This window comes from Camelina sativa, chromosome 16, assembly GCF_030686135.1.
Source record: "Camelina sativa cultivar CO46 ecotype springtype chromosome 16, ASM3068613v1".
In the NCBI taxonomy this organism is placed as follows: domain Eukaryota; kingdom Viridiplantae; phylum Streptophyta; class Magnoliopsida; order Brassicales; family Brassicaceae; genus Camelina; species Camelina sativa.
Window position 1 is genome coordinate 25,551,846 of NC_141895.1, and position 17,090 is coordinate 25,568,935.

The 17,090-nt window shown below is 31.7% G+C and overlaps 3 protein-coding genes and 1 pseudogene across 3 annotated transcripts; 2 read left to right on the forward strand and 2 right to left on the reverse strand.

Moving 5' to 3' along the window:
- Nucleotides 1-6,349: 6,349 nt before the first annotated feature.
- LOC109129680 (uncharacterized) lies at nucleotides 6,350-6,496 on the forward strand (annotated as a pseudogene).
- A 3,750-nt stretch (nucleotides 6,497-10,246) lies between these two features.
- On the reverse strand, nucleotides 10,247-13,500 carry LOC104751942 (casein kinase II subunit alpha-4, chloroplastic). Its single transcript, XM_010474003.3, has 10 exons — nucleotides 13,054-13,500; nucleotides 12,372-12,501; nucleotides 12,056-12,250; nucleotides 11,655-11,812; nucleotides 11,322-11,412; nucleotides 11,133-11,198; nucleotides 10,906-10,988; nucleotides 10,756-10,819; nucleotides 10,590-10,658; nucleotides 10,247-10,492 (listed from the first exon to the last, which is right to left on the reverse strand). Exons 1-10 carry the CDS (start codon nucleotides 13,422-13,424, stop codon nucleotides 10,430-10,432), a joined length of 1,290 nt encoding a protein of 429 aa, XP_010472305.1. The 5' UTR covers nucleotides 13,425-13,500; the 3' UTR covers nucleotides 10,247-10,429.
- On the forward strand, nucleotides 13,496-16,107 carry LOC104751943 (casein kinase II subunit alpha-3). Its single transcript, XM_010474004.3, has 10 exons — nucleotides 13,496-13,887; nucleotides 14,149-14,278; nucleotides 14,371-14,565; nucleotides 14,659-14,816; nucleotides 14,998-15,088; nucleotides 15,214-15,279; nucleotides 15,380-15,462; nucleotides 15,563-15,626; nucleotides 15,712-15,780; nucleotides 15,878-16,107. Exons 1-10 carry the CDS (start codon nucleotides 13,802-13,804, stop codon nucleotides 15,935-15,937), a joined length of 1,002 nt encoding a protein of 333 aa, XP_010472306.1. The 5' UTR covers nucleotides 13,496-13,801; the 3' UTR covers nucleotides 15,938-16,107.
- Nucleotides 16,095-17,071, reverse strand: LOC104751944 (uncharacterized protein At2g23090). The gene is made up of 3 exons (XM_010474005.3): nucleotides 16,766-17,071; nucleotides 16,618-16,658; nucleotides 16,095-16,409 (listed from the first exon to the last, which is right to left on the reverse strand). Exons 1-3 carry the CDS (start codon nucleotides 16,839-16,841, stop codon nucleotides 16,290-16,292), a joined length of 237 nt encoding a protein of 78 aa, XP_010472307.1. The 5' UTR covers nucleotides 16,842-17,071; the 3' UTR covers nucleotides 16,095-16,289.
- Between the last annotated feature and the right edge of the window lie 19 nt (nucleotides 17,072-17,090).

Below are 17,090 nucleotides of genomic sequence, written 5' to 3' on the forward strand. Positions count from 1 at the left end.
TAACGGCATAATAGACTTTCATATATATGCAGATGTAAAGATATAGCTATATCCTTCGTAGGCTTGCTTTTTATAAAATCAATGAGATTAACATGTACTAAATTAATAAATTTTGTATATAAGATGAGGAGTACATAATTTATATATATATATAAACTAAAATCTTGTTTCGATCTTCAAACAAAGTTTCTTAATTCAGTTTAGATGACTGAACTGAGTCGGTTTAACAGAATAATACACTCTCATATATATATATATTGTAATATAAAGATTGATATATCATTCGTGGTTGGATTGCCTAATATAAAATCAATGAGATTAAGATATCCTTAACTAAGATTTTGTTATACGATGAGGAGTACTACATAATATAAACCATGGACCACACAGCGAATGACGCAAAATGTCGAGTGATTAGCAGACAGATTAGTGTTTTCCGGTCAAATTTGTAAAAATTCAAACATACGTTTCATGTACTGTTATGATTCTTATTATATGTACCTATGACCAACTGTAACGAATATAAAACATACGAATTCCACGACAAATTCCTCGAGAACATCATTGAAAATTTGGAACGATCTTGATCTAGATGACTATCTCTATCCAATTCTTTGTGTGATAATATTTTTTGATGATCCGTACGTACTACGTAGGGCCGGTGCAGTACATTCTCGCGTTCCCATATGTCTTCAATAATAGGTTATATAATTACTACTACTCACGTCGTCAAATTGCAAAGTTCAAGACTCATAATTGTTATCCGCATTTTCTTACATGAGCTAATGACGATTACTAAACCGTAAAAAAAAAAGTAAATGAAAGTTGCCCCCACAACACCATAACTAGACTTTTAACGAATCTTTTTTTTTTGGGCTTATCTAGTTAACTAATGTTAACTAGTGTATATGATGGAGAAGACGACTATGTTTGAAAACGAGGGCTTGACGAAATAGGTAGGTTAAGAGCAATCGATGGCACAAAAGAGAACGACATGCATCTACAACAAATTGTTATTGTGACATTTTTAAAAAGATGTAATACTGGAAAGAATTTTCTCAAGAATCTCAATATATATTCGTATTAATAAAAGGTATAGGTATTTTTTACAACAAAGTCTACCTGGTCTGATATTTCAACAATGAGTTCTTTAAAAGTTGACCATATATTAAAGAATTTTGACAAGAAATTATTATTATCCCAACACTTTGATTATATACACGAAAGTAATACAGTGCATTTAAACGACATCCTCCTACATTCTATATCAGAAACAAACAGATCAGTAGAAGTGTGAATTCAAGAAATTATATGTTGCTTATGTTTACGACACAAGAATCTTTACGAGATCAACTTTTATATTATAAGACTAAGAGCATCGATCGAGACTCTATATATAAGCCATGTGATCACTATTGCTTACAAAACCTATTACAATTGACTTATTTATGTAATTAGCCTGTAAACCCTAATATTTGTTACCTTGATTTATTCAGCACATCATAACGAGGAGGAGGCCAAGACCAGTCAAGCCACGAGCCAAAGTTTATAGTTATACTACTACTCCTTAATCACAAGATGACTCGCGGAAATGACTCAAATGCCCCTATTATGTCACTTAGTTGTGTGAAAAGTGAGGTCCAGCTGTGAATGTTGGAGGGGGACAAAGCGGCGAGGAGGAGAGACAAAATCGTGTTGTCGTGTGGGAGAAACGTAACGAGATTACTTGCTAAGGTTATGTCCAATTAAACAATGCAGTGGGTTTGGGTTTTGGTCGAGTAACTACGTACTATACATGTCATATGAGATATCGTCACATAGATGCGGTATTTCTTTTACCGACGTTTATATTTGAAAAAGTTTAGTAAAAAAATAGTTAAAAACATATGAAATGTAGTAGGGTTGGAAGCAGTAGTTATGTTATGTTATGTATAAGTCAATTACAAAGCAAAGAAAGTTTTGTGGAAGCTTTACAAGTTCGGGTAATTTTATATATGCATGAAATTTCTATCAGTGGGGTAAATTACAAACAACGATCAGAGCAAAAAACAATATGTAAACATAGGCAGTGGTGACATATAAAGTGCTTAATTGGAAGTGTGATTTTCAAAAAACTAAATTTTATACCATTCACAAAACAACAAAGTAATTTGCGTTATTTAAAAAAGAGAAAAAATAAACGTTTGCGTTTTTTTAGGAACCAATTTAACTCATGGACCACACTTGTGTTATGACTAACCAATTAGCTAGCGGTTTTGTGTTTTTATGTTTTACCAATTAGAATAATTAATTCATTAATTTTTTCGTAAGTTATAAAATAATGAGTTTTTATGAAAAAACAGATTTAAAGAATATAAAAAAGTTAGCCAATTGAAATTTCAATTTATTTATTATTAATTCACAAATATTTGTTCCATATATTATACTTATCTTTAAAAAAATCAAATACACAATGAGATCATAAAAATTTTCTTATACTATTTTTTAATGTACTAATCATTGAATTAATCTATAATTTCTTAATTCAAGATTTTATTACAATAATAGAGTGTATATATTTCATTTGTAAATAGATAAATATACTTAGTATATAAATATATATAGTTATTTTATTATAATCAAAATTAAAAGATAATTTTATATAAACATATAATATGTAATATATCACCATTTTTACAAAAAAACAAAAAAAAAACAAAATATGGGTTTCACCATATACTTTAATAATTTTATCTATAATTTGTATTTTGTATTGTTTCTTGCATTTTTACCATTCAAACATTTTCTTGTAAACCATAAATAATTTTTTTCACCAATCAAATTTTATTGTGTACCCTTTATTTTGTATAAACCGCACTTGTCCTGCAAACTGCATGTACCACAGTTGATCCGTATCGTATTCTAAAACCACTTTCTCTGCACAACCAAATACGCGGTCACCATTCCGACCCATAATTTATTGGCAAGACCGATCGATCCAGGAACCCCACCGTGCTAGCTTATGGTTTATAATATATTTCTTTCGTTCAATATAAACTTTGTTTAAGGTATTTTAACATTTATTGTGAAAACAATAAAACAATTTTTTTGCCCCTTTAATATATTAAAACGAAATAAAACTATAGTAAAAGAGAATAAAAAGTATGCTTTAAATATATAAAACGAAATCAATATAAAATATTTTTTATAGAGGTGCTCTCACAGTCTCACTACACAAATCTTATTTATTAATATCAGGCATCACGTTAATCCCTAGAATTATTAATTAGCCTTTTTTTTCTGGTGGTCAAAACAATACTACATGCGGATTTAAATCCAGATATACACACAACGTTAACAGTGTAGAATGTATATATATATGTTTCTCACAATTATTCAAAATTTTAAACTATGTTATTTAACTCATACAATGATTATTATTTTTTGAAATAATTTGACCACTAGAAACAAATTGTTGTTTAGTGGCAAAGACTTTTTATATGCTTCATCCAGTATGTAAATACTAAAAGTTCCAACCTGAATTTTTCTGGTTATATGAAAGTAATTATAACATTTCTCTAAGATTCAATTTTCTGGAATACAAAAAAATTGACACAATATTTATATAAGTAGTAAAGTCTACCTCACTAGACACTACAACCAAAACCATTTAATTGTCACGTGTTTATGTGTGCTTATGTGTGATAATTTTTGCTACTTATGAGTCTGATGAATTTAAAATTATTAGGTTAGCTCCGCGCTACGCCGGAGAAATACTTTTTGTAACTATTTTTAGATATATTGAATTCTTGAAAATATGAACTTTTTTTTTTGGAATTAGATTAATTGTAAAAACTATGGTTTATACAATAATAAAATAGAAAACGCACTAATAAATTAATGATTGAGAAATCTCAAATCTAAGATGGCTTATAAATGGTTACATTTATGGTTACATTTAAATTGAATGGACTTAATTGTATAAATAGCTTAACTAACACTAATGTATGTTATGTTTTATTTTCTATACCCTGTGAGATATATTAGCGTGGTTTGAATTTGTAGTGTATTTTTGTATTTAATATAAATTTAATCACATATTGTTTTATAGTGTCTTTTTAATTGTTAGAAAACTTAATATTGGTCAAAAATACATAAACATATTTTGGAGGGATCAGTCGTAAATGTGGTGTTGTAAACCTGTAACCACTTGACTAAAGACACTATCCTCTGATTTCGTGTATTATTTTAATACTATAATACTTTTGTTGAATAGCATAAGGATTAGGTTAATTTTTTAAGTAATTTTAAGTAGATGATTATTTAGTTTTCACTGCTTTAAATTATAATATAAAACCTTCAACTTTGGAACTTATATATTGTTTAATTTGACATTAGTTCGTGTTATAATATATAAAATCACTATCAACATTCCTCTCAAATTTTATTTTCTTTAGAAATATTAGTGTAGCTTGATTTTGTGGTGTATTATTTTTGTAGTTTGTTTGTTGTCAAAGAAGTTATTTATTTATCTTTTGTTCTTTTTTTAATATCTAATTGTTTTGTTTTATTTGATAATAATTACATTTAAGTCAATATACGCATACATATTTTTTACATTAGTTTGGTTTTGTGTTATTCTTGGTTAATCTTGATTTATATTATATTTGTATTATATTTATATTTTACTATATGATACTTATGTTGTATTGATTGTATTAGTATACCTTTGTTTTTAAAGTTGTACATGATTTATTATTTTATTTTAAATTTAAGCTATAATTTACACCTATGTTTTTGAAAATATTGATACGACATATAATGATATCAATACTTGGTTGATATCATTATTTTTTTTTTTAATTGTAAATGATTTATTAATTTAGTTTAAACATTTGTTTTTTTTGAAAAATATTGATCTGATGTATAAATTTCTTATAATTTGATTGGTTACACAATTTTAATGATGTGTAAGCTTTTGTTTGGGAGAGTTTATATTAGGGCAAAGTTATAATCACGATTGATTACTTGCGCATAGTATAAACTTAATGGTGATAACACATTAACATAAGAAAAAAAATCTAGATTAAAGTGACGCGGAACCGAAAATTATTATTGGAGGAAAAATGATGAGTTGTATTAATTCTTTTAATTTGATTGGTTACTTATTTTAACTGAGGTGCTCTAGAATTCTCCAAAGTGTCATCACCCTGGTGAAAAACATCTAAGTTTTATTGTATTGAATTGATATAAAAAAAACACCGGTGTAATTTATTTAAACAGACGTAATATTTATGGTGAGGGCAGATTCCGACACATAGGCTAAGGCCATAGCTCGTCCGGATGTGCACCTTGTCCCTACGTTTCTGAATTCTGATAGACTCATGAATCTTGTATATACCTCTACGTACATGTTCTTATACGAAACTTATACGTATTCACGAGTGTAACTAGTTTCAAGAGTGTTCGATCAAAAAACACTAAGTGTTCAAAATAAATGATTTGAAATATCAGATGAAAGCGATTGTGAATTAAACCAAACTGAAAACGAATAAACCAATATAAAACCTAACTTTTTCTAAAAGTAAAATATTCCATCAAAATTTACATCAAATTAAAAATCGTACCAAAACCATCTATGATTAAAGTTAGTTTTATTTAAAATATTAATATTTATAAATCGAGAATATAAAACAAACAAAAATCGAAGAACAACTTGTAGGAAATTTGGATTTAACACCTGATCTCATTATACCTCGATTTACATATAATATTTATATTTACATTTGTACTTTTTTGTCTTGCTCATTATGATGAGAGTGCTTGAAATGACTCGAGGCTCGTCAATGTCTCTACACAGAGATTCTTTTCAGCATATATACTAACTCTTATCTGAGGGTCCTGTGGTGGGGAGATAAAAGACGAGACCCCTAAGCGAACTAGTGGATAGGAACGAGAGACAAAACAAAAAGGCAATAAATAGATGCGACAATTTAATTTAAAGGCAATAAATAAAAAAGTTACAAAATAATAATATTTTATGATAATTTATTGCTCATAGCATCACATTATTTAAGTAACATATACGCGCACACACGAAAATTAGAATAGACTAAAATAATTATTGAATCGGTATTTATTAGTACTTATTTCTTATCTCCTACGGTCCTACCAAGCATTTTTTAACAGTTTACATAGTATGAGTTATATGCATTATAAGAAAATCGCGACTTCTGTTTGATCAAGATGGCTAAATTTACCTTCTTCGATTTTTACGTCAAGCTGTATATAATACATATATGCTATATGTGAATGTATTTGAATATTTGATATTTCCTCTGTCTTGGCTAAGGATGATAAAAAGAGAGACATGGAAGTGAGACATGGAGCGTTGTCTACTGCTAATGAGAATGAGGTCATCATAGCTTCTGCCATTTCATCACTCTCGTCTTGTCAAATCAATGCCATGCATTAATATCATCATGATTTATATACATCCCATGCATGGCAGACATAAGAAGCAAACCTCTTTCTTGATGACTGATTTAGTTAATCATTGTTTTAACATGTCTTAACCATGTTTTATGATGAAATCTACGGAACATGCAGAGGTTAACATTATAACAATAACATCAATTTACGTGTCAATAAGGAAATAAAACAAAAATATTTAGGGACAACAAATAATGTAGGGCAAGAATGGTAGCACTGTCAATATTGTATATCCTTTCACAAAGAAAAAGCACTGTCAATATCTATTAGGTTACTTAATTTAATCAACGGGCGTCGATCGATAAACAAATTATTACTTTTAGGAAAAAATCGACAAACAAATATTATGTGTTCCAGAAATCCAATATGCATTTCTATAACCACCGAAGCTCTGAAGTATACATATACGAGTCCTGTTCTGTTCACGGTGTACGTGAACGTGTTGATTCATGTAACTTCAAATAAATAACCCTTGGGAGATTTTATCATTTTAGTATGCATTGGTCTAAAAAAATTAGCGTTTATATTATTGTACGTACGTACTTGGGTTTGACCGTTGAGTGTGATATAATGTATTGATCTTTTTTTTTGTGTGTCTGCAAAATGTATTGATCTTTAACAAACAAAAAAAAGTGAGGATGTAATATTGATTATGCTTAAAAATTGTAATCTTCGTTAGGGAGCTAAGGTCATTCACTAAAACTCCACATGTTAACAAAAATATACTTATATATTATGCATTCAAGATAGAACTAAAAACTAAAAATAGAAAGGAAGTGTGTGATGAGTAACTGCAAACATATGGAGTTGGCAAAATAGACATTTGTCATGGGTCCAAAATTAATATCAAAACAAAATTCTGAGGTTAAAGGATCCATTTTTTTTATTAAGTGGCTTTTTTTTACTATTGGTTTTGCCAAGGGTCCTCTTATATTTATGGAGATATATAATTTATATCCCTACAGTTATCAATTATATATTATTTGAATATTTGGTTCAATATGTTTTTAGATACAGCAATATCTTTGGGGGTGTGCGTAATTCACCAAATTTTCAAAGATCTTTTTTCCCCAATAATTTTTTGAAGCACATTTCGACAAGAAAGAAAAGAGTCAGACTCTATATAAATTTAATAACGACATAAAATAGGATGGTTACATAATCATTTGGACAAAGGGAACAAGAGAGATTAAACTAAACTAAAACAATTATAAAGACAGGGATAGATTGTTTCCACAGACAGTCATCAAGATCGGAATATGTGCTTAATGTCCCCTAATCACTCTTTGGGTTAGATTAGAGATTCTCGTGCTTTCTTATTGTCTACATTTATTTATCTAATTTATTGACCGACCACCACTTTAATTTTGATTTTGACTTTGACTTTAGTTGTAATGACTTTTTTTTTGTGGTATGAGTTTTGTTTAGACTCGTGCCAAACTAATATCCCCTATATATTAATAGAGACGCATTTAAGAAAATGATAATGTGTCGTCGTTAGAGAGCTCGGAACACCAATATAGTTATTGTCTTCATTTTTATGGATATTTACACATAATTGCTATTGAATGATTAAAGAATATTCCTTTACAATTAATGAAATTTATTTTAATTATTTTTATAACATAATTAATTATTAAAATATAAAATCATTAGATCTAAAATGTTTTCAAAACCGGAATTTATTCACCTATTCAAAAAATGATTACTATTCACATATTTAAAGTTTCCAAAATAAAACTATACAATAATCATTATTATAGGGAATTGACTTATTTAATATCATTGGTATAATATTTCACGGGTGAAACATATTCTTACACAAAATAGAAGAAATTTTTTAAAAAATAAAAAATCTTGCATAGATTAAGAAAGAGGTTATACATATATTTAATTGATATATAATAATTTGCTTTAAACATATTTTCACGGATTATATATTTTTTTTACATAATTTAGATACCAAAAAATAAATTTAAACATAATTCGAATTTTATCTCCAAATATTTAACTCCCACTATGTGCTGGTTGTTACCTAGTTAACTTTTAAAATACAAGCTTTTCTTCATTTATTACTTTTTCCCTTGCATTTTCAAGTATTTGTGAGTAATTCGTAGATATACGAGTCTCTTAATTAGGGCGATCGAGGAGATTGTGGATTCAACAATATTATCGGATGTTGACCTAAGGTCTTTTTTTTTTTTGTCGAAATTCTTACAGCCATCATCAACAAACTGATGAAGTTTCTAAGGGCCATGATAATATGTGTAATTTCATTTCCTCATCAGTCTTTGTTAATCGATTATGTGGTTGTTTGAATTTTATTATCTTTAAATGCTAACTATATAACTTTGGTAAAATAAGAAATTGAAATAAAAATAAAGAATTGCTAAAATTAAATTTATGAATTTTTTTCTAAATTGTTTTAGTCACTTGAAAGCATTTATAATTTCATTTAACCCATAGTAAGGGTTATTGGGATTTTTTTTTTTGGTATCATAATTATTCTAATCCATATATTAAATATATATTAGTTATGCTCTTCATCATATAATATTTAATACCATCATGGTGAATTGGTGATCTTCGTCGTTGGACAATATTCTCTACGCATAGTCGCAATCGCATACCAATTGCATCCTCTTATTCTAACAAGTCCACAAGTAAAAGTTAAAATAATAAGAAGAAGAATAGAATAAGTCGAATATCCTAATTATATTGAGTCGTCACAAATAACTTTAACTATAACTAAAAAAATACAAAGATTATTTATCAATAAACTAATCATATATGCCAACGAATCTTTTGTCTACGGCTCTCACATGCTTTTCCAAGAGTGAAGAGACAAGATTCCATGAATTTTGTAGTTTCTGAAAAATATTAGATTGTTAGGGAATTTAAAGATAACTTTAACTATATATGACACAGCCGAGAAGCTAGGGTTTAAGTAATTTATAGTGTCGTTGTCTTTCAAGAAATTGAGAAGCCGAAAACGCGGCAATAGAAAATTAAACGTTAACAACAACAGCGAAACCGGTTGAAGAAGAGAGAAAGTGTTGCTGCGACTATTTTTAAAGGGGATGCCGATATCGTCGATATTGCTACAAAAAACGGTGATCGATTTTATAGTCGCTGCAACTATATTAAGAAGTGATGTCGGTGTTATCCGTGTTACTCTCCACATACTTAACACCCAAATTAGTTATTATTTTGAGTCGCTGAACGCTAACCCAACGATTACAAATCGAACAGCTAGGGCCAATAAACTCTGACTGAAGATACTTTAAACGCTTTAAAATTTTAAAAGCCAAAATTTTACCAATCAAGTTTTTATTGCTTTATTATTTTAACAGTATAAATTTTTTAAGTCACAAATTTGAGACTTTTAGCTGTAGAAAATAGATAATAATAAAAATATAGTTATTTTTTTGTTTTTATTTTCCGTGATGATTGAAACATTCTTTTTCAATTTATATATAATTTATTAAAAATACATTTTAATTAATTAAAAATAACTTTTTTTTTTCTTTTTCTGTTACTTTCAGATCTATTTTTCATAATTATTTTTGCATCAACAACCATTATAACCCATAATCAATTTACTTGCTTGAATTTGAACTTTGTTTCCATCGTTCCGTAGCTCATTCATTCCAAAAACTTTGCAAAATTTTCAGGATACAGACACGAATTCCCCTCACAAGCAAAAAAATAAAAATAACAATGCCTCCAACTCAAAGATATGGATACCCTCGAAAATTAAAAATGAAGAGAAAACTTCTTTAACCCGTCTTGTGGATTTTATACTTTGAAATTCAAGAGAGTTGAAACACCGACAAAGAGCAAAACAGCAACACACGCACACTTTGAGAGAATGAAACAATGACAAATCAATTTATAACAAATTTGAATCCGTCAAGAAATGAAAAATCAGAGAATGAACAAGCAAATGTTTTCAGGATCATTGGCCCCGTGGCGTACGGCTGCTTTCTGCATTTCTAATCGGGTAGAAATATGGATGCGCCTGAAAAAAAATCATCATATTGTCCGTTCACTTATCTGTAAATCTTAAGTGAGTATACAAAGAGATCTAACAGAAAATAAGGAAACTTGTTTCTTACCATTGCTTCTTTAGCTGTTGGCCTTTCTTGGTGATCATATCTCAGCAACTTGTCCACAAAATCGATAGCCTTCACAAACCAAAAAGTAAATGAAAACATCAGAGTCACGTTCATTCAAAATTCCAACATGAAGGCGTAATTATATAGAGAAAAACAAGTGTTTTACCTCAGGAACTGCTAAGTGCTGGTTTTCAGAATTGATGAACTTTGACCATGGCTTCCGGCTATGTCTATATAATATCAAGAGTGCAAAATTTAAATTCTGAAAAAAACTAACGTTTTGAGAGTTTTCCAGAACTTCTAAAAACCAGATTACCTGCCCACAAGGGATGCAAGATTAGGGTCCAACTCTATGCGGTATTTGTTCAGGTAGGCATTGAGTTCGTCTGTGCCAAGTACCTGCCATAGTTATAAACACATATTATCTTACAGTACACATAAAGAAGTGTATGTATTTGTAGCTATAACTTGGAGAAATATAAATTCTTTTCATTGGAGAAGGGACATGAAGATTCAAAAAATGAAAGCTTTTTGTAATCTTACCTTTGCAATTTTGACCAATTGATCGTAGTTGTCATGACCATAAAAGAACGGCTCTTTGCGGAATATCTGCAGCAAGTTTCAGTATCAGATACACTATGTATAACATCACTTAAAACACAAGTCAGAATTCTTATCACGACACAACCACTTAAACCAAGTTAAAACTAATTGTAGCTTAGAAACACTCACCATTCCAGCAAACATACACCCAAGACTCCACAAGTCTAAGGAATAGTCATAGTCCTGTAAGTCTACCAGCAGCTCTGGACCTTTGAAGTACCTGTCATCAGATATGACGTGAGAAATGATAAAAGTAAACACTAGAACTATGTCTCAACCAGATGAAGTACGATAATATGTTTTCAAATTTTAAAATCTCAAGAGCTCTGCGCATGCAAAATCTTCTACATCCCAACTATTTGCATTTCTAGTCTAAATTCTCTATGAAAAGTCGTACCAATTATAACAGAAAGAATCCTGCAGCAGAGACAGAGTGATTAGCAAATAAAATGAAGGGATTACCTTGAAGCAACTCGAACATTGTATTCTTTCCCTGGATGATAGAATTCTGCCAGACCCCAGTCAATTAAACGAAGTTTCCGCTGCTCGTGATCAATCATGACATTATGCGGTTTCACATCTCTGTGCATGATTCCACGTGAATGGCAGAAATCCAGCGCCTGCATAAATGTTATAAGAAACAACAATTATAAACAGATTAGTAGCTGTTTCTTTTACTGCATAGTATAGGATTAAAAGTCAAAATCTAGTGACTAATCTCTACAAGAAAAACTGATCTAGGATACATGTCGACCACATGTTTGACGCTATACAAGTTAAACATTAATCTTACATTATTTTTGCTAGAGTATCAACGAATCACAAGTACAAACCATTTTATAAATAAAAGAAACTTGATATACCTTTAGAAGCTCAAATATATAATATCGAACATCATAGTCAGAGAGAGTTGGATAGAGGACTTTAAAATCCTTATTGTTCACATGTTCAAATATCAAGCTGGGCGTCTTCGACTGCTGATCTCTAACAATGTCGAGCAATTTAACAATATTTGGCCCACCGCAGAGGTTCTGCAGAATCTTAATCTCTCTCTTAATCTGTGTCAAGAAAAGACGCAAAACATGTTAGTGACGCATTCAAACAAAGCAAAGGGCCAGGAACACGCTTCATCCTAAACATAGTTCAGCCAAAACAAGCAAGCAGCTGAAATCTACTAACCTTCTTCTTTTTCACAGGCTTCAAAATCTTGATAACGCATTTCTCGTTATCAGTGGCATGAATGCCTTCAAAGACCTCGCTGTATTTCCCCCTTCCTACCTTCCTCACCACCTCATAATCATCCTGTACACTGCAACATCAATAAAGAAAGGCACATCAAACATTAACACACTCAAGATACCAATTTGAATTTTTAATGTACAAAAAAAATATCAATTCTGCATTGTTTACGAGATTATATCTGACATGATTCCATATTAACACAAAGATTGTTGGAACTAATTCCTCAGTCACCAAAACCACTCTAATACCAATGGCAAACATCTAGAGAGCGATTGAATCCTCATAATCATTTAAGCTACCCCAATTAGTGATATACAGAATTATAACCACACCATACAAACTGAAGATACCACCAAATCAACCGTAGTTCACATAGGCCACAAGTGTCCAAGAGATTATGTAACCAAAGAATATCAATGCTACAATTTTTAAAAGATTATATCTACAGCATATTCATAGAAATGAAACCCTAATTCTACATTACATCTTGATTTCAGAACCATTAATCCAACGAATCACCCAAAACCAATCTAATACAACAGCCAAACATGTAGAACTCGAAGCAATTAGGTTTAACGAAAGAAAGAATCCAAAAAGGAGAAGGGAAGACGAAAGATACCCCCATTGAACAGCAAGAGACTCGTAATCCCAATAATCCTTAGGTCTAACAACGTTGACATCAGCGTAAACCCTAGCTTTCGACGGCGCACCGGCACGCCGGATAGATTTACCGATCTTCTGCGCCAGCGTGTCCGATTTATCTTTCACGCGCGATTGCTGTTGTTGCTGCTGCTGCTGCTGATTCCGAAGATGCTGACGGTAAAGAGAGGCGCTGGATGCGAAACGACGGAGATGGTCCCGGAGAGAGGAGAAAAGGATGTTTCTCTTCGCCGGAGACGACGAAGAGAGGAGAGAGAAGAGATTGTTGTTGGCGGCGGAAGCGTTGCGAAGAGAGGAGATTGTGAATCCAGTACAAGGCCTTAAGGCCATTAATGTCTTCTTTTAAACTCTATAATGATGAACCTTCAAGAGAGAGAAGGTTACGTATTTTTGCTTTAATTCTCTCCTTTTTTTTTTTTGGTTTCCATCAAACCGGCACAGTATTAAACAACTCGGTTCGATTTGGTTTACTTGGTTTATTCCGGGTTAACTTACTTGATCGGTCCGATTTGGTTTTTTGGTTATCGTGACTCTCAGATTGTTTTCTTCTTCAACCTTTTTTGTTTTCTATCCTGAGTTCCTGACTCGCATTTGCGCAACGCACTTCGTCTGTCCTCATCATCAGCCACTTGAACCAACCCGACGATAAGAGAGAGAGGATTGTGATCGCTAGAATCTGCAGAGAGAGAGGATTTAGATCGAAATTGATGTCGAAATCTAGGGTTTATACCGATGTTAACGTTGTTCGTCCCAAAGAGTACTGGGACTACGACTCTCTTGTTGTTCAATGGGGGTAAATGATTCTCGCCTTTTACTGCTCAATCTTTTATTTTGGATATTTTAGGGTTTGATTTCTGTGGAATTTGATTGATTTGTTGTTGCCTAAATCGAATTTTGAATCCGAGAAAGTGGAATTTTTAGGGTTTGAGCAAGGTTCCTTGAACACACTTTGTTAAAGTGGCTAATAGCAAATATTGAACTTCGAAATTTATCTGTGTAAAATTATTGAGTGATTTGATGATAATACTTCAACTCTTTTGTGGGAGTTTTGTAGTTATCAAGATGATTATGAGGTTGTGAGAAAAGTTGGTAGAGGAAAATACAGTGAAGTGTTCGAAGGCAAAAACGTCAATACCAACGAACGATGCATTATCAAGATCCTTAAACCCGTCAAGAAGAAGAAGGTGATTTTAATTTAAGCACATGAACCATACGTTTGTGTTGCTTGTTTTTGTTGAAACTTGTTTTTTAGTCATTGCTTTTGATGTTTATGCAGATAAAGAGAGAGATCAAGATACTTCAGAACCTCTGTGGTGGACCAAATATTGTTAAGCTGTATGATATTGTCAGAGATGAGCACTCCAAAACACCTAGCTTGATATTTGAGTTTGTCAACAGTGTGGACTTTAAAGTCTTGTATCCGACATTGACTGATTACGATATCCGGTTCTATATTTATGAGCTGCTTAAGGTAATGTATCTATCTGCTACTTACTAGAAATGATTTTTACCATACATAGAATGTTTTGTCGGAATCCGTAGTTGATAATATTGTATTTTTCAGGCATTGGATTTCTGTCATTCTCAAGGAATAATGCATAGGGATGTTAAGCCTCACAATGTCATGATAGATCATCAGCTGCGTAAACTTCGTCTGATAGACTGGGGTCTTGCTGAGTTTTACCATCCTGGAAAGGAGTATAATGTTCGAGTTGCCTCACGGTAATATCATATACCACAGCTTTATTCGACCTGCCTGGCCACGCCCAATAGGGGCATTCATAGACGCTGATGATTGAAACATTTTCAATGTGAAAACTAGCTTTTTGTAGTCAAAGCTTGTTTAACTTTTTGTAGTTGTAGTAAAATGCATTAGACTAAAAGTCTGTGAATTAATTGTCAGATACTTCAAGGGTCCCGAGCTACTAGTTGATCTACAGGATTATGACTATTCTTTAGACATGTGGAGTCTTGGCTGCATGTTTGCTGGCATGGTGAGAACTGATTATCCCCTCACTCTTCTCTATGTCTAAGTTTTTGCAAACATTTGAGTTTCCGAGTCTTAATTGTTAACAACTTTTGATGTTGCTTATTTACTTATCAAATGCTGATGCTGTAGATATTTCGTAAGGAACCGTTCTTCTATGGCCATGATAATCATGATCAACTTGTCAAAATCGCCAAGGTATACTGCTAGTCTCCAAACTGCTGTTTTATTTGCATAAGATTACATTACAAAAGTTTTGGTCTATTTTATTGGTTTTTGGTGGAAACCCCATGCGTAGGTGTTGGGAACCGATGAGTTAAATACTTACCTTAACAAATATCAGCTAGATCTAGATCCTCAACTGGAAGCACTTGTTGGAAGGTATTATTTCATTCTTGAGTCTGTGTTTAAAAGTCAAAACTAGTTGCTTTGTCCTGCCTAGGACAAATGAGTTCAAACTTGAAACCACTCTCATTTGCAGGCATAACAGGAAACCATGGTCTAAGTTTATCAATGCAGACAACCAACATTTGGTCTCACCTGAGGTTCGATTTGACTCTTTTTAGACAATACGTAAACTACTTCATTTAGTTATGGTTGTATTGACTGTCAATGTATGAACATCTTCAGGCCATTGATTTTCTCGATAAGCTTCTTCGGTATGATCATCAAGACAGATTAACCGCAAGAGAAGCCATGGTAAAAATCCTCTTCAAGCACTTGTCTTTTATTTTCTTTTACCCGATTAATCTCATCAAACTTATAATCTGTGGTTCTCTGTTGATCTATTATATAGGCTCATCCATACTTCGCTCAAGTTAAAGCTGCAGTGAGCAACAGGCTACTAAGCCAGTAAAACCAAAGCTTGATTGATGCCTACTACTACTATTTTTGAACCAAAAACATTGTTATGTTGTTGTAAGAACCAAAAAAAAAGACCAGAAAGTTGTATCAAAATTGTGGTAATTTATAATCTCTCACCCAAACATAATTGATAAACAAAAAGAAACAAAGGTTCTAAACAAAGCTTTATGATATAATTATAATCGCAATAAACTTATTGTTGAAAACAAGTCATCTTTTAAGTAGAGAAAAAACAGAACCATAGAATTTTCAGAGACTTTTTTTGATACAAACATAGGAAAGAGGATCCCAAAACGTTTTACATTGGAATCCTTTATAGTTGAGATAATAGTAATTTTGCTTGATCACTTCTTGAGGTGAGGGAAGCAAGTGACAACATCAGCCTTGGGATGCTTCGCCTCGGCGTGCTCCCTGCATTTCACTTCCGATGTAGTGCAGATGAATGTTTGCATACAAACCTTGCACTGTTTATTATAATAATAAACACATCAAGAAATAACAAGCTAGTTAGCACCACACAATCCAATCATAAAACTGCTTAATAGATCAACATGAGATAAAATATCACACTAAGGTTTCATGATTCCATAAACATCGGTAATTAAGAATAATAACCCAAGAATTGAAAAAAAAATCTTTAATCTTTGATGATTTGGTAAAACAAATGATCACCTGAATCGACATAGCTTTCTTGTTAGCTTCCAGTTGGCTTCCTGTAAGAGAGATAAAAAAAAGATCATTACAAAACACGAGTTGTAGAGCTAAATCTCCCAAATTGACAAAACCTATTAAAAAAATCGAATCTGGTCGGGTCGTGTACCTTTTCCAGCAGCCTTTGCCTTTTCCAAGTTTTTGGCGCGAGCCATGGCTGACTTCTGTGCGTTTCCGCCACCCATCTTTTTTGTTCTGATCGAAGGGAAAGAGAGAAGAGAAGATGAACTCAAACCCTAATTTTCAGAAATACACGAAATGGAATAAGTTTTTTTTTTTTTTTTTTTTTGCCGACTCAATGAGAAAAGATTTATATGAGGAGAAAAATAATAATAATGCCACTTGCTTCTTATTTTTTTCTTTCTCTATAATGTCCACTTACATTTAATTCGCCCACTCAGCACTCACACCAATCACCTAACGCGTGTATTTTT

Excerpts from the sequence above, each read along its gene's own strand:
- LOC104751942 (XM_010474003.3), bottom strand. The coding sequence starts at position 13,424 with ATGGCCTTAAGGCCTTGTACTGGATTCACAATCTCCTCTCTTCGCAAC. Across the intron at positions 12,251-12,371 it reads AGCCTGTGAAAAAGAAGAAG|ATTAAGAGAGAGATTAAGAT; the intron begins GTTAGTAGATTT and ends TTCTTGACACAG. Across the intron at positions 10,493-10,589 it reads CAACAGCTAAAGAAGCAATG|GCGCATCCATATTTCTACCC; the intron begins GTAAGAAACAAG and ends ATTTTTTTTCAG.
- LOC104751944 (XM_010474005.3), bottom strand. The coding sequence starts at position 16,841 with ATGGGTGGCGGAAACGCACAGAAGTCAGCCATGGCTCGCGCCAAAAAC. Across the intron at positions 16,659-16,765 it reads GGCAAAGGCTGCTGGAAAAG|GAAGCCAACTGGAAGCTAAC; the intron begins GTACACGACCCG and ends TCTCTCTTACAG. Across the intron at positions 16,410-16,617 it reads AGAAAGCTATGTCGATTCAG|TGCAAGGTTTGTATGCAAAC; the intron begins GTGATCATTTGT and ends TATAATAAACAG.
- LOC104751943 (XM_010474004.3), top strand. The coding sequence starts at position 13,802 with ATGTCGAAATCTAGGGTTTATACCGATGTTAACGTTGTTCGTCCCAAA. Across the intron at positions 13,888-14,148 it reads TCTCTTGTTGTTCAATGGGG|TTATCAAGATGATTATGAGG; the intron begins GTAAATGATTCT and ends GGAGTTTTGTAG. Across the intron at positions 15,627-15,711 it reads AACATTTGGTCTCACCTGAG|GCCATTGATTTTCTCGATAA; the intron begins GTTCGATTTGAC and ends GAACATCTTCAG.